We start from the raw sequence: 16252 nt of genomic DNA, 5'->3' as shown, positions 1-16252 counted from the left end.
CGACGAGACATACATTAAAGCGAGCTGATCTCCGGCCTGCAGTCCCACCTAACAGATCGGTTGAAAAGTTCGTATCGTTTCTATGAGAGGGCGCCACTAGAATTAAATCCATACCATTTTCAGTTAGTACCAACCTTCAAAAGATACGTGTATAAATTTGACAGCTGTCTGTATATTAGTTTGTGAGATATTGCATTTTGAGTGAAGCTACTTTTGTTATTGTGAAAAAAATTGAAAAAAAGGAATTTCGTTTGTTGATGAAACACAACTTTTTGATGAAAAAAAGTGCCGCCGATACCAAAAAATGGCTTGATGAGTGTTATCCAGACTCTGCACCGGGCGAAGCAACAATTCGTAAGTGGTTTGCAAAATTTCGCACTGGTCATATGAGCACCGAAGACGATGAACGCAGTGGACGTCCAAAAGAGGCTGTTACCGATGACACCCTAAAGATATCAAAGGAACGTGTTGGACATATTATTCACGAATATTTGGATATGAGAAAGCTTTGTGCAAAATGAGTGCCGCGTGAGCTAACAATCGATCAAAAACAACAACGAAAAACCATGCTGAAATTGAACGAATTGGGCTTCGAATTGCTCTCTCATCCACCGTATTCTCCAGATTTGGCCCCCAGTGACTTTTTCCTGTTCTCAGACCTCAAGAGAATGCTCGCTGGTAAAAAATTTAGAAGCAATGAAGAGGTAATCGCTGAAACTGAGGCCTATTTTGAGGCAAAGTGCAAATCGTACTACAAAAATGGTATCCAAAAGTTGGAAGATCGCTATAATCGCTGTATCGCCTCTGATGGCAATTATGTTGAATAATAAAAACGAATTTTGGCAAAAAAATGTGTGTTTCTATTAAACGATACGAACTTTTCAGCCGAACTGTTAGATGTTCCAGAAGAAGTATTGGAAGTAGTAGGTCGAATAATTTGGCAAGAAGTACATAGTGTGGCAAGCGATCTGTGGTTGCGGTAAATTCAGCAAACCGTACATAACGACCAGCACCATCAACGGCCAAATATTTGAATGAAAATGCGCCTCCAGAAGCGCTTGTTACCCTTCCTGCGGTCCCACGAAGGAGACACTATGTTTTGGTCGGATCTGGCATCGTACCATTGCGCGAAACTGGAGATAGAGTGGTACGAAGCCAACCATGTTATTTTTGTGCTGAGGGGGGAAAATCTGCCAGACTCGTCAGAACTTCACTCAATAGTAAAATTCTAGGCAATTTTCAAGGGAAAGCTCCGACAAACAGATCTTCAAAAAATTGTAAGGATTAGAAGAAAGAGTGGATGAAAGTTTGTAAGAAAGATAGATGGCGGGTTAAGTCCAAGGTACAGCATTGACCCTGGGAGAGGTGATTGAATAAACCACCTTTGTAACGAAACAAATATGAGTTTATTTGTTGCTTGTGAGTCTAAAATATATCCAACTAAAAATGAAGTTTCGATGATCATTTTAGTCTGTTGCATTTTATTTTCAAGTTGAAAGCCGCTACCAGCACTACACGGTTATCTAGGTTGCTCAGTACGAAGAGTTGACATGGAAGGCCGAACAACCGTTAAATTCTTCAGTACACAGTAGTTCGTTTCAGATGACTCAGACGAAACGTCGAGCAAACAAGAAATACTTATTTGCACTAGTAATTAGCAACCATTCGCAATCCAACGACACTCACCTTTAAACTGATAGTTTTCAGTTCTGCTAGTAGATATAAATCCATAAAATATTCCTGACAGAAGAGACATGCTCCTTTGCGTCTTCCGTCAATCGTAGAGGCCTGTAAACAGAAAAAAAAGAAACAGCTATTAGTATTTTTATCCACACTTCAATATTTCATAACTTCTACATTGTGACATAAAAACTGCTTATCTACATCGAGAATACCTAGACAATCAAGACGCCAGCGTTCGCACAAGGACGAATGTCGTGTCATGATTGGAAGTTAATTGCTGATTGAATTTAAAACAGCAACACACTCACGTACTACTCCCCCCGAAAGCATACCGAACCATCGACGGCGGCGGACAGGAATTTGATGATCTAATTATTGTTCCTATCCTTGGCAAACCACCACCACCCAATCACCAGATGTTATTTCAGGAATGTCGTCGCCACTCATACCGTAGACAGTAGTTGGTAACAATGGTGGTTAGAGGCATCGATTACGAGTCACCACTTCATCTAGCCGGTGCGTGAAATCGCGCAAACAAGCCCATAGGACTCTCACCCCTGAGGAGGAAATGCGATAAGATAGGAGAGGTGCGATAATAGAACACAATAACAAGTCTCGAAATAGCAGTGAATTCCACTGACTTGGAACTCATTCGATATCTTCGCGTAGGTGCCCCGAAACCAGTGAAACATAATATGCACTGTTCCAGTTGAATGACTATGGTTCCAAAATGTTGTTTCTAATTACATTATAGTAAAACCAAACATAGCAGGCTGTTTTGCAGGAAAGATGATCTGTCAAATGTCACAACGCTAATGTTGACTTCACTTCACCCAACCCCTGTGATTAACGGAATTATTACATCGCGAGAAAAGTTTGTTCCATGATTGAGCGACGTCCATGTCAAACAGTCGGTGCAGTGCAGTTTGAAATGTTGATCAATACGGAACTGAAATCATAAAACATTGAACCTTGCGGCATCCAATGTAAACACGCGATCATGTAACCCATCGTGTAACGGCTCTCTATGACGCTATTATTTTTTACTGCCACAGAGATTCGGATGCGGGCAATAGAAGTGTCACTTCCGCGGTGTCATTGGTTGCGCGTTGATGGCAACAATTTTCCCCATTATGGGAAATAGTCATGGATCATTGCGGGCCCAACCGAAAGAGCCGTCGAGTGACACGCTCAAGATTGACGACAACAAAGTCGGAAAGAAGGTACACATTATGAAAGAGAGAAAAACCATTTTCGTGTTGTTGACTGCCGCGAAAAAAAAACGCATTTTAAAAACACAGTTACAACCATTGCCCTGCCATAGTTGAACCGAACCAGTACGAGGGAGCGAGCGAGCGAGCGAGCAGCGGGTGGAACTGAAAAGCAAAATAACAACCAAAAACCTTGGTTGTACGAAACGGGAAAAAGGCGAAATCGAGATTTAACAACACAACCACAAAAGGTAGCAAGCAAACGAAGGTCCACAAACAATAATAAATCCGACCCGCCTGGATGGGCACGAAGGCAAAATCCGCTGGAAAACGCATAACAGCAGCAGCCGCGCACACATACACAGTGCCATGTCGAATTGTTAATTCCATTAAAGCGCGCTGCTTCGAATGTCTTTGTTGTACGGGTTTTCTGCAACTCGAAAGAGTGTAATTGACTTTGGCATCGCGGATAGCGCCGTGACCATCAATTTCATCTGCCATCTTTGACAGGACGGGGATGCATTTGCTTGTAACTTTGGCGGGCAAAACCGAACGGTTTGGGTTACTACTATCGCGTTCTTTGTTCATCTTAGTGGAGCATTGTAGGTTATGTTCCGGTAGCTCTTTCGCAGACCGTGTCTTTTTGTTGGTGAGTAGCACTGTAGTTTTCATTGGAGGCACGTCCAAAATTTAGATGTTTGTCGTTTCTCTACTTACAGGCACTCTAGTAAAGATGCACTGATAAAAATCGACACGTCAAATTATATTCAAATCAAATCATATTGAATTCTATTGATAATACACACAAATTCCATCCACCATACAGCTTATTAATTCCAACCGTATGATATTTAATATCCATTTCGTTCGACACATACAGCCGAATTGTCACACAAGTTCTAATAAAGTGTTCAAAATGCTTCGATTTTCCAGAATTATACTTCATTCTCATGTAGAAAACATTTTCGTTTAAGTAATTTGCTAAATATAGTTGCACAACATTTTGCAATTTAAATAATTTGCTAAATAAATTATTACATTTAAGTCGAATGGTCACACCAATCGCAACATTTTTTATTACTATTTTTATGAATTTAAAAAAAATGTATGTAAATTTACTTCATAATAACACATGGATAGGAAACAACACCCTTTTCCTAATTTCGATTTTATTCATCAATTTATTCTCCTTGAAGAGCGACCATCATTCATTGCAAATCTTTGTTCGGCAAGCTTATTTTTAAATCTGAATACAAAAAACACTTACTGAGAGCTAAATCTTGCGAGTATGGTGGATACGGCAGCCATTCGAATTTTAATTCATGGAATTTAGCCACTGCAGAGACCGGAACAATTCATGACAACAAGAAAAATTTGAAATTCACACCACCTGAATCCATATACTAAAAATATTTTTTATAAATATTACAGCAAATGATGCTAGTGTATTGCGTATGTGTCGTTTTAATTGTTCAGTGACAGTAAACGTGTTTTCTTATCGAAGTAAATTTTTTAAGAATGTATCTTTTCGTGAAAGATTTTCTTTTCGTTGATCTCCATCAAAATTGTAAAATATGCACTTAATTATTATGTTTGAGGAATCGTATCTTTCAATTATTGACCTCTGATCACTATACCCACCACCACCGAAAGACCAAAGAGATACGGCGTAATCATTGCCTTTTAGCCGCGACGAATTCGAATTTCGAGCTGTAGGAACCTTTCCTCTAAATCCAGATATTGACTTTTCACCGAAAAAAAAACAAAACACAATTGGTTTTCATATTCAAGTGCTCATGCCACTTTCTTTTTGGATATGATGTCAACTATACTATCTCATGTGAGTTCACTTTTAGATTTTTCATTGACGAAGATGAGTCGAAAATGAAAAAGCAAAACCGATCAAAAACATCATTTCAGAACTCAGGTGGGAGCTTTTACCCCACTCGACATACTCCCCAGACTGGGCCCCTTCCGACTAACATTTGCACTTCATCGATTTCTCACGCACTTACTGAGCAGCACTTCACTAGTTATGAAGATGAGGAAGCATGGCTTCAACGCTGGTTCACTTCAAAAGATCAATAGATACCACAGTTCGATTTATTTACAGCCAACATGTATTTCCATTCAAAAAATCTCCCATTATTCACTGGCACACCTGGTATGAGGTGAGAAAATCGTGTTTTTGCCGAATTTGGTGAATTTTTTTATTTTGTCAGGAAATCACTGAAATTATTCAAGCTTCTTTATAGGGGACATTCACAGAATATGTAAAAACATTGCTCAGGATTAAAGCAAAGCTCGAACCTTAAGATTAGGTTTGAAATTTAGTTTCAGATTACAGCCTCAGAATCACAAACTATGACTGGAACTATTCTGGAACTGAATCCTAATTCTGGATTTTGAAACAGATTTCTTGACTAGATTTTGGAATTGAATTTAATTCTTTAATTTATGTTCGAGATTCGAACTCTGAATTCTGACTAAGGATTACAGTTTCAGATTTCATGTACAAAATCCAGGATATCAATGTTAGATCTGGATTCTGAAAATGAGTTCAGTTCCATAATTCTAGCACTAAATTTATCACATGATTTCTTGATCTGTATTCTAAACCTGTCCCAGATATCCAAATTAGTTTTCGAATCTAGTTCCAAAATTAGTTTTTGCCAAGAATTTTAGCTCTGGTGTAGCGATTTTTGCCATCGTTTAGATGGCAAAAACGACTCAACAATTTCAAACATTGAATAACTTCCGTAAATCGGTTCTTTTTAGAACCATAAAAATATTTCCAAAAGATTATACGAAGTTTGCCTTTATTGAGTGACTAAACCTACAAAAAAAACTGCATTTGTTCCGTGCTATTTGATTGTGAGGTAAAATATGTTTGTCATCAAAAAGTCCAATTTTAGTATATATGGAGAGTTGGCATCACTGTCTAAGTGTTGCCCTCAAAAAAGTCTAATTGCAATGTGTATCAAACAACTTATAGTAAAGTAGTTGATCGAGAAGTGTGTGTGGATTAGTGAAAAGTGTTAAAAATATTATTTATTGATCATTGTTGATTCGCGAAACCAAGAAATGTTTAAGCGACGGAAACTGCGAATTTACCGCCCAAAAATAAACGATGTCAACCGATTGAAGCGCCATCTATATATCATTGTCGGTGTTATCAGATTTACGCTATCAGATTTATATGGAATGTGCGAAAATTTACAAGTCAATCGATACTTCGTATCGTGTAAGGCGTTGCTGTTCAATTGATGATAATCGAGTGATATCTTGCCAATATTACGGCAGTCAATTGAAAACAAACAGAACACAATGAATTAAATGTATGAATTGATAGCGGACCTCCCGACAGCCGGCTGTCCGGAGTTTTACGAGTTTCGAGAGAAATTTCGTATTTTTGCGGAAGCACATATTAATACAAAACGAGATAAAATTGCAACGTACACATGGATCAATAAGTCCCGAGACTAAAGCAGAGATGGCGCTCGTAGTAAACCAGTAACCACGTCTTTCTAGAGTACTAACCTTTGCTTGAAACGGGTCAAAATTTTAAGTCGATCCGACCAGAAACAGCTGAGTTATCGAGGTTGGAGTAAAGTCGTTTTGTAGTTTGTTTAAAAATGGAAAGAACCAAGTTTCGTGTTTTGATAAAACATTGATTTTTAATGGGTAAAAACACCGTGCAAGCGAAATAATGGATTGAAAAATGTTATCCGGACTCTTGTCCACCAAAAGCAACGATTTGTCGGTGGTTCGCCGAGTTTAAACGTGGTCGTACCGACACATATGACGCGGAACGCTCGGGTAGACCTGTGGAAGCCGTTACACCGGAAAATGTGGGTGAAGTGACAAAAATTATAATGAAAGATCGTAAAGTGAAGCTCCGTGAGATTGCTGAGATGACACAGATATCATATGGAAGTGTATTTACTATCCTTCATGAAAAATTGAGCATGAAAAAGGTTTTTTCCAAGTGGGTGCCGCGATTGCTTTCGACAATGACAATGCACCCTGCCACAAGTCGATGAAAACAATGGCGAAATTGAACGATACTCGCCAGATTTAGCCCCCCGTGACTACTGGCTCTTTGCTGATCTTAAAAAAATGCTCCAGGAAAAAAGATTTGGCTCAAATGAGGAGGTCATCGCTGAAACTAAAGCTTATTTTGAAGCGAAAGATAAATTTTTTTATAAACATGGTATTGAAAAATTGGAAAAACGTTGGAACCATTGTATCACCCTAGAAGGTGATTATGTTGATGAATAAAAAAAAATTGGCAAAAAAAATGTTGTTTCCATTGTTAGTCTCGGGACTTATTGATCCATGTGTTATTCTCGGTAGCCGGCTACCCAGAGCAATGAACACATGATAGAATTATTTTAAAATTTACAGATTTCTCGGATTCTATTAGTAACATGTATTGAACTAACATTTCTTCCTTCTCAAGTAGATCTACTAGATTCGTGCTACGTGCTATTCCCAAGCAACACTTTGCAAGCTTAATTGGTTCTGATCAATAACGGAGTAGCAACACACGGATGGTCTCTAATACTAATGCTTATGCTGACAAGTCCAATAGTAAAATATGTCCCCCGTTTCAATGCTGGAAACGAGTTGCAAAATTCACACAAATACGAACAATTGCAAGAAGCATGTCAGCATGTTATGTGACATTACCCACCCGCTCTTCTACATGGAAAATTGCATTTGCATTAAGGGGAGGTAAGGGTCTAAACGATGAACAAAATAAAATCAAATGTTTTGCATTATAAAAAGCATCATACGAACAACACTTTGTAATTTTTTCGTTGAAAAATATTGAGAAATAAGTCGGTGAAGAGGTATTTTTGAGAACGCTTCTTAAAAATCATGATTTGCGATGTCCACTGTATCTCAACGTAGGCTAATCAGAAGTGAACAAATGAATGCAGCATAACAGTTAGAGTAGAAGTTTTTCTAGACCCCAACGTTTCTGTTTGATTTTTTTTATTTTTTAAGTTTTTGGTGGTTGTTCAAAGTGAAAACTACGATTTTTCACGACAAAATTCGCCATTTAGCTGTTAACCCTCCCCAAAGTAACAAACAACGAAAAGGAAAACGTTGGGGTCTGGTTTTTTATATGTAGAAATTGTGTGCAAAATTTGAAAAAAAAAATGGTGCAGTAGTTTTTGAATGACGATGGACACGAACTTTCAAAACCTGCTTTCGAGAAAATCGCGTTTAAAATTGTTTGTCTATAAAATGAATAGAAACAATTAATTACTCCAGGGAGCCGTAGAGTCTAACATTTTCAAAAAATTATATGTTTTCTTTCATAATTTATTATAACGAAACATTTCAAGAATGTTTTGTCAAGTTTTCAAGTCAGTCGAAGCAGAAATCTTGGGCCTGTGTGCCTAGTTCTTACTTCTACGCAGTATGAAATATGCAAAGATAAAGGTCCATAACTTCCAGAGTATCATTCCAATAGGCTTGAAAATTTCACAGAAAATTCTTCAAATGTTTTACTATAAGAAAATATAAAGAAAATAATAAATGATTTTTCAAAAGTGTTAGACCCTACCCGCCCCTTAACGAAACAAATTTGAAAACACAAAACAATTGAATGAACCTATCTTGTGAATCTTTTGTGTTGGCTGTATTATATATTTTAAAATACTCCAAACTGCATTTTATGCCTTGAATTTTTATATCAAGTTATATCCTCATTTCAAACGTATGAATTTCTAAGGGATTCATTAAAGAACTTTGTTTAGTCTCTTCGACGGAAACACAGAAGTCTTTTCTTGTAGTCCAATGTAGGCTAGGATTAATCAAACAAAGACAAGAAGAAAATCGAACCCTTTGTCGATATTACTATCTGTAGAGATGTATTTTCATTGGACGATCAGTCAGTCGGAAACAACACACTAATCCTTTCCTTGGCAGTCCCACCAGCACAGGTTTTCTGTAATCCGGTTGAAATCCTCCTTCACATATGTCTCGTCAACTGTTTTTCTGCGGGATGGTTTTGTTAACTTCTGGTCGTACAACTGGACTCCTTTACGGCTGAAACTTCTACAAAGTCGTTAGTCAAGGTGATGTCTCTCTTAAGTTCAAATTCGAAAGTTTATGATCTGGCAAGGTATTTGCTACTACGTGCGAAAAACAAATTTTCGCAACAAAGAAGCCTATGGATCCCAAAATATACAATCGGAATCGCCAGAAACTGTGTTTTCGTCCGGACATTAAAGCTCACAATAGATCTGTAAGTTTTTGGCCTGACATGGCAGGAAGACTATCAAGATCAAGATGGTTGTATGTGAACAATACGAAGAGCGATTACCGAATTTAACAGCAACAAAATTGACAAAAACAGGATCGACTTCCTCCGAATCGGGTGAAATTTTGCATACGTCTCGCACAGGGATGAGAACGTCAAAATGTTGCTTAGTAATTTTTGCACTAATTGCAATTTGTTAAACCAAGAAAAGACAAGTCAAGATCTCTGTCGCGATTCAACACACCTGTATAATAAATAACTGCAAAGGTCAAAAGAAAACCAAACTTTCTACCGGCGGCTGGAGGTCTTCATGGATCGTTGTGTCATGACAATGGCGGCACGACATCGACGCATCGATCCACCGGCGGATGTCAAGGTCACTGAAACTCTACGAAGCGAATAACGGACACTAGAGGGTTGTGCAACCATTTGTCCGCTAATCCATCGATTGATACTGAAACCTAGCGATTGACACAGCTGACCCAGTGGCACGGCTGGCCAATGCCAACGGATAGGATGAACTGAAGGAAGTGAAGAAAATCCACCGGCAGTTACACCAACACGGCGCGTGGGTTAAGCTGAAAACTGTAAATAGATACCGATTCCATTCCGATAAGAGTTAACCGGAGCCGAACGAAGGTCAGCGTTTAGAAAATTGCTTTTTTCAAACGCATGGACACTGATCAGGATGTTTTTTTTCTTTTTTTTTTGCAACGACGGATGTGATTTCATCTATTTTTAGCTACCCAACCGTAGCCACTCGAATTCGGCAAACAATGGCGGCGGCCATCTTTAATGCTACTACGAGCACTGCGCGAAACACGTACACCGCAAAAGTGACCTTTAGGAAGCCTGAATCGCGGAATGCTCCCGGATGGGGCTGTAAAATCGAATGGTACATTCGTGATTTACGAGGTGTTACACTGTAATCGTTTGGCATACCCCTTTAAACATGCCACAAACCACCGAGCAGCTTTTCTTCCTCTAAACGGCGTCGAACTCGGAATGCGTTTCACTTTTCTTCATCCTGCCCTCGTGCTCGGTGGTGGTAGAGTGGCACCAGCAGCACGTAAAGAAGAATAAAAAAAAACATGTTAGACATGCAACTTCGATACTCATCGGTGCATTTTTCATCGTTCCGTCGTTTCGATCCGAGGAGAATACCTTTCGTCGTTTTGGCGCAGGAAGTATGCAAAATTTTAAACGCCTTTTTCTGTGCGAGCAGCTGCTCCAATGTAACCAATTGAACTCTTAGTCATCTCTGCCTGGTTTAGCTATCTGTAAGCCATTCGAAAACTAATATTCATCATTAATCATAACGGAGATTGATGCTTGTTATTGTTGTTGTTTTTAGGTTACGACGTCCGTTTTCGATGAGCTACAATTGCGCTGGACAGGAAGGAAAGCCCCCGTATCACATCATATCATATCATATGAGAGGGAGCGATTTGTTTTCATTTGCACAACCACTGGACCAGATCGCTATAAACAGTACGCTTCGGTAGAGGTGCAATGGGGATACACTAGAGCAAGCACGACGACGCGTACAACACACAAACAGTTACTGTTGCACTGATACTCATTACTCATCGGATGGAGTCTTTTGAGGCCGGTCTCTTAACAGTCAAATGATACGTGCAATCCGTACAATCACTTTTGCTTACTTACGGTTTAGAACTAAGCAACATCATCCAGTGTGAGTTTTGTGTGCTGAAACACGGGGTACCGGAGCGGAAACGGATGGAAGCACTCTAATCAACTGAAACGATCAACAATTTAGAAAATTTCGAAAACAACACAAGCAAAAATTGATCACGTTTCATTTCAGTAGCGTAGCGTTTCTCGTACGTCGTCTGCACCCAGCTTTCAGCGGGCGGTTAATTTAGGCACGCTCAACGATTCCACACTGAAACTCTTGACCCGCATTTTCGTTTGGCGGGCACAGCAACACTTTAGCAAACGCAATCCGCGCACTGCACGCGAGTAAAAATGAGGTAGTCACTGTGGGTATGAAAACCATCCACGATAGTGTAACAGCGATCGTAACATTTGATTGCAGCCAGAGGCTGTGAGACCGGTGCGAATGAGGCGCTAGCGGTAGAACGTATCCACGGGTGAAATTGTGCACGAATGTAACTATCAGCAGACAACTGCAGCTGTACTTGAACTCTGCCGTCTGCGTTCGGTTTCCTGAGCGATGGCTCTCAGCAAAAAAAAAGTTTAAACAAAATTGATAAAACTGTGATTGCAAGGCATTCCGTACAAAGCTTGTTCTTTTCGGAAGGGAAAGTCTTGTACACAAAAAAAAAACAAATTGGATGAAGACGAGAATGTCGAGTCTTGATGGATGGATTGTGGTAGATAACAAACACTCCAATGAACTTCATAACTTGTCCTGAAGGCAAGGATGGCTATTACCGTATCAAAGAACGCTCACTAGCAACTCTTCGCACGATTCAATCAGTGCCACCAAAGAGAGACGGATATCATCGCAGCAACAAAAAACCGGCATGGTTCATTTAACATAGAATAGACACCAGTGCGAGAACGAATTTCTCTCGATGACCTGTCTGAGAATCAGAGGTTAGTTCGCTGCTGTGGGAATTCTCTCTGAAACAACAAGCGGTCGCTTATTCTCGTTTCGCGATCCGATTCTACATGGGTAGTTGATAATTGCGTCAGAATCATTTTACTATTGCCGCTTATTCTAACTATGTGCATATAACCTTTTGTATAAGTTGTGTCTATGCAAAATTTATGTGAATGCTCCACACAAGGGCTTTGAAATATTGCAAACCTAATATGAGAATCATCAAGTCGAATCATCGATTCGATTTTCTGCGATAATTGTCAACTTGCGATTCTCTCTTGGTAAATTCCACACAGCACCGTTCATTACCAGACTGTAAATTTTTTCAAAAGCCATGAAAGACTCAGAGTATGAAGTGGAGAGAAGAAATGTAGAACGGTTTATGCTTCGAGAGACACCAGTTCTTGTAGCATCTTCTACCGGATTGAAAATGTTGTATACAATATAGATAAATATCGAAGTAGCTTCTGTCAAATTATCGGCAATCACCAACACTGCCTGAGAGGTTTATCGAATGGCCAGAGTACTGATTAAATTGAAAATTAATTAAGAGCATGGATTATAATACTTATTAGAAAAAAGCACAAACCACGCTCTGAAAAACTTTATTCAATAGACTGCAATTAAAGTGAAGTAAACAATTTGAAAAATCTAGAAAAAAAAACATTTTGTGTTCCGCATTCAAATTCGCTGGTAAAATTATAAAAGGCATTGCAAATCTTCGTCGTTGCCGAAGCTTCCGTCATGGAATAAAACATTCTCATATATGGAAATACGCAGTTTCAATTGTAGTAGCTCGCATTCTAAAGATTCGTGTCCAATGAATTAAGTCACTGATAAATTCTTATGTTCTAATTATGATGGAAACCGTAAGTCCAAAATGCTCGTCCGCTTAGACAGCAATGAGCCAATTCAACATAATTCAAATTGTGGAATAAGGAGTGTATCGAAAAGTAGTTGGCAACATTGATTATTGAATAAAAAGCGAAAAAAACATATTTTGACATCAGTTTTCGATATATTGAAGAAAAATTACATTTTTATGCATTTCACTGATTATATTGAAGAAAATCCTAGTTTCTGTGAAACGCTTGCACTTTGGACTTGACATTCTTCATTAAATTCTGCACAGTTACTTTTGTGACTTTCCTGGTGGCAGATGTCCAGTTTTTTTTTGAACTTCTGTATGTTTTGGGACACTTTACCCGAAAGTGCCGCTTGACAATTGCCCAATACCTTTCAATTGGCCGAAGATCCGGGCAGTTCGGTGGGTTGATGTCCTTTTCCACGAATTGTACATTATTTTTTGACAACCACTGTAGAACGGAGTTGGCGTAGTGGGCTGAAGCCAAATCCGGCCAGAAGAGAGAAGGAGCTTTATGCTTTCTGTACAGTGGCAGCATTCTCTTCTTCAAACATTCTTCCTAGTACACCTTGGCGTTTATTGTGCCCTTCGTGAAGAAAATCGACGACCTAAAACCACAGGTACAAATTGCTTGCCAGACCAACACCTTCTGCCCAAACTTTTCCATCGCCACCGTGGTGTCAGCGTCGTCCAGGTCCTGGTACACCGATTTCGTATAATATTGCGGTCCGGGCAGCGCTCGAGAGTCTTCCTTGGCGTTGGTTTCGTCGTCGATCAGGATGCATCCGTCTTTATTCTGTAGAATCCGGTTATACAATTTTGGCGCTCTTGTTTTGGCCTGAACTTGCTGTACCAGGGACTTTTTCAGCTCCTTCTGTTTCTTGTACGTTTTCAGAGAGTTCCGAACTTTGATCCGTTGAATCATCCCGATGCTGGTGTTGAACTGCGTGGCCAAATCCCGCGTCGACGCCGATGGATGAGTACACCACTTTTAAGTCCCGGCCAGGTTGGCTGGGACCCGTTTTCCTACCGGATCGGAGCAAATCGTTCATGGAAAGGGTCTTATCGAACTTCTCGATAATATTTTTGAAACTGGTGTGGTGCACTTTCACGCCATTTCAGAGTAATAACTATTTGAATGTTGCTAACTACTTATCGATACACTCCTTATACCTGAAATTTAGCAAAAAACATTCTGTGATCACGTCTAACTTTTCTAAGGCACTTATTTCTTCTAATGTGAACAAAGAAACATCTGCCACTTCACTTGCTTATACAAGCAAATAATTAACGGACTAATCCCTAAATGACCAAACAAATAATTAACAGGTTAACCCCTAAATGGCCAGTAATAGTCGAAAAAGCGTTTTCGTTCTAAAAATCCCTTAGGACATTGTATATCGGTGCAAAACCATAAGTGTTCCGCAAAAAGCTTCAACTTTTGCGTTTGCTTAGCGGTTTATGTTGAACTACTAGGTGGCATAACAGTACTACCTAAACTGTTATGCACTGACGCGTCGAAGACGAAAAATTTAACAATTAACAATTTACACTGAGCTCCTTTTTCACGCGATTTTCCGAAGTTACGCCTTTTTTTACGCAGATTTCCGAAATCACGCCGTTTTTTTTGTGCGAATTTTCAAAGTTATACGGTTGTCTTGGTTTGTCATAGAAATGCACAAAGTGTCGAGATCTGATGTTAGCCCGATTGTTTATGTCAACTCTTTGACAATTAGAAAATTTACATTTTTTTTTTCAAAAATGAATATTTTTCGAGTTTACACCAGATTTTGATGTTTTAAACATTTCTATGACATTAGGCATCAAACAAAATTTTCTATTTAGGAAATTCCTCAGTCGATTTTTTTACACAAATTTTTGTAGAGTTAATCTTTGTTTCATGAATTTTTAAAGACATTCGGCAAAAAAATTTATAGTTTCGCGGTTTTCTACGCGCATTTCCGAAGTTAAAAAAAACTTTAGTAGACAAACGCTTCTTAAATGTTGGGTGGCATAAAGAAAAATAAAATAATTTTCTTACACAAAATATACAACTATTTCGAATGATCATTCAAATGAATTCGGGTTCTTTCCTTTTTGAACCATTTCAAGTTGGGTTGCAAACAATAGTTCACTGAAGATGCTAAAGTTGTCGTAAGCTTGAGAATCGAAATATAAACAAATTTGAAGGTGATTTGAAAAAAAAACACAAGATATTAGAGTTCAATTTCTGAAGATCGGGAGGACGGAAGACAGACTTTTTTCAAACAAGTCTCGGGAGAAGGTGCCATTCTAAATAGTTTTCATATATAATAATTTACTTTTCTTCACGTTTCGTCTTAAACTCGTCAGTGCAGAGCAGTTCAAATTGTTAATGCTTGTTCAAAGTTGCAGAACACTTTATTTGGCACCAAAGAGCTCTGCACTGACGAATTTAAGACGAAACGTAAAGAAAAGTAAAGTCGGTTACGTGCTTTAACCACAAACATAGAATAATCCCTAAATGCTATACAAATTGTATTTTTCATCCTAAAACGTATGTTAACTGGTATATGTACCTTTCTGTGAAGTAAACTATTCAAAATAGATAAAATTTTCTACCGTTTCATACAACCCCCTTCTTTAGGTGATCTATTCCTTCCTACTTGTTGTTCGGAAGCGAAAGTACCCAGCTCAAAACGCTGATCATATACAAGGGTCAACGAGCCACATTTCAGTAAGCCCTGAGGGAAATGTGACAAACGAATATTTGTATTCAAGGACATTGAAAGCATTGCTATACCGGACCCAAATTAATTGTTCTTTTTTCCGGAACAGTCTGGATTTCGTCTTGAGCATTCAACTACTCATCAACTTGTAAGAGTAACGAACATGATAAAAGCAAATAAATCTTCTGGTTTATCCACTGGAGGTGTTCTCCTAGAAAAAAGTTTCCGAGTGTTTTTCTCACAAAGGTTTAATAACAAACGTGACTGACTTGCAGTTTTATATTCATTTGATCAACATGATTTTCTTTATCAAAATGGTTTCAAATTATTAAATCTAAATGACTGCCCCGTACCAGCAGGTGTTCCTCTAATCTGAAATTAAGTCCAGAATTCAGGTGGACCAGCATTCAGGTTATCACGGGTTGGCGGTTCAATGCATAGGGCATTGGTCTTACAAACCTGTTGTCGTATGTTCGAATCTCGTCCTGGAAGGATTCTTTGTGTAAGTAGAATCGTAGCTCCAGCCATGCAATGGTTCTGTACACTGTGAATCGGCTGCGAAATCTGTTGAAACAGAAGGTCAAATTCCACTACAGGAATGTAATACCATTGCTTTGCTTTATAGAATTCAGTTTTGAGTTCAGTTCTAGAATTTAAACCAAAATTCCCTGCTGCTGCTGGTTGAAGGCGACTACTCGCCAAGACGTCCCAAAGGCAAAAGAGAGGACCAGATAACGAATAGCATAGTTCAAAAAGATTATTAAAAATTTCAACAAATTCGTAAAACAGCTGTAGAAAGTTGAATAATCAAGAATGAATAGAATGAAGCAGAACAAAATGTATTTTTACCTGTTTACCTGTGTTTGCATGACTGCTCACAATGATCCGACGATATTCTGGCGGGATTTGTCATCATGC

General features: G+C 38.8%; 1 protein-coding gene across 2 annotated transcripts in view; it reads right to left on the bottom strand.

Annotated features, from left to right (window-relative positions):
• Positions 1–16252, bottom strand: part of LOC131426069 (chloride intracellular channel exc-4) — a 70713-nt gene that overhangs the window by 28341 nt on the left and 26120 nt on the right. For both annotated transcript variants that reach the window (XM_058588499.1, XM_058588500.1), the window contains exon 2: positions 1687–1788. In XM_058588499.1, coding sequence (XP_058444482.1) covers positions 1687–1788 — 102 coding nt within the window. The remainder of the gene's footprint in view (positions 1–1686; positions 1789–16252) is intronic.

Source organism: Malaya genurostris, chromosome 1, assembly GCF_030247185.1.
Source record: "Malaya genurostris strain Urasoe2022 chromosome 1, Malgen_1.1, whole genome shotgun sequence".
NCBI lineage: Eukaryota > Metazoa > Arthropoda > Insecta > Diptera > Culicidae > Malaya > Malaya genurostris.
This window is presented reverse-complemented; position numbering and strand designations above follow the sequence as displayed.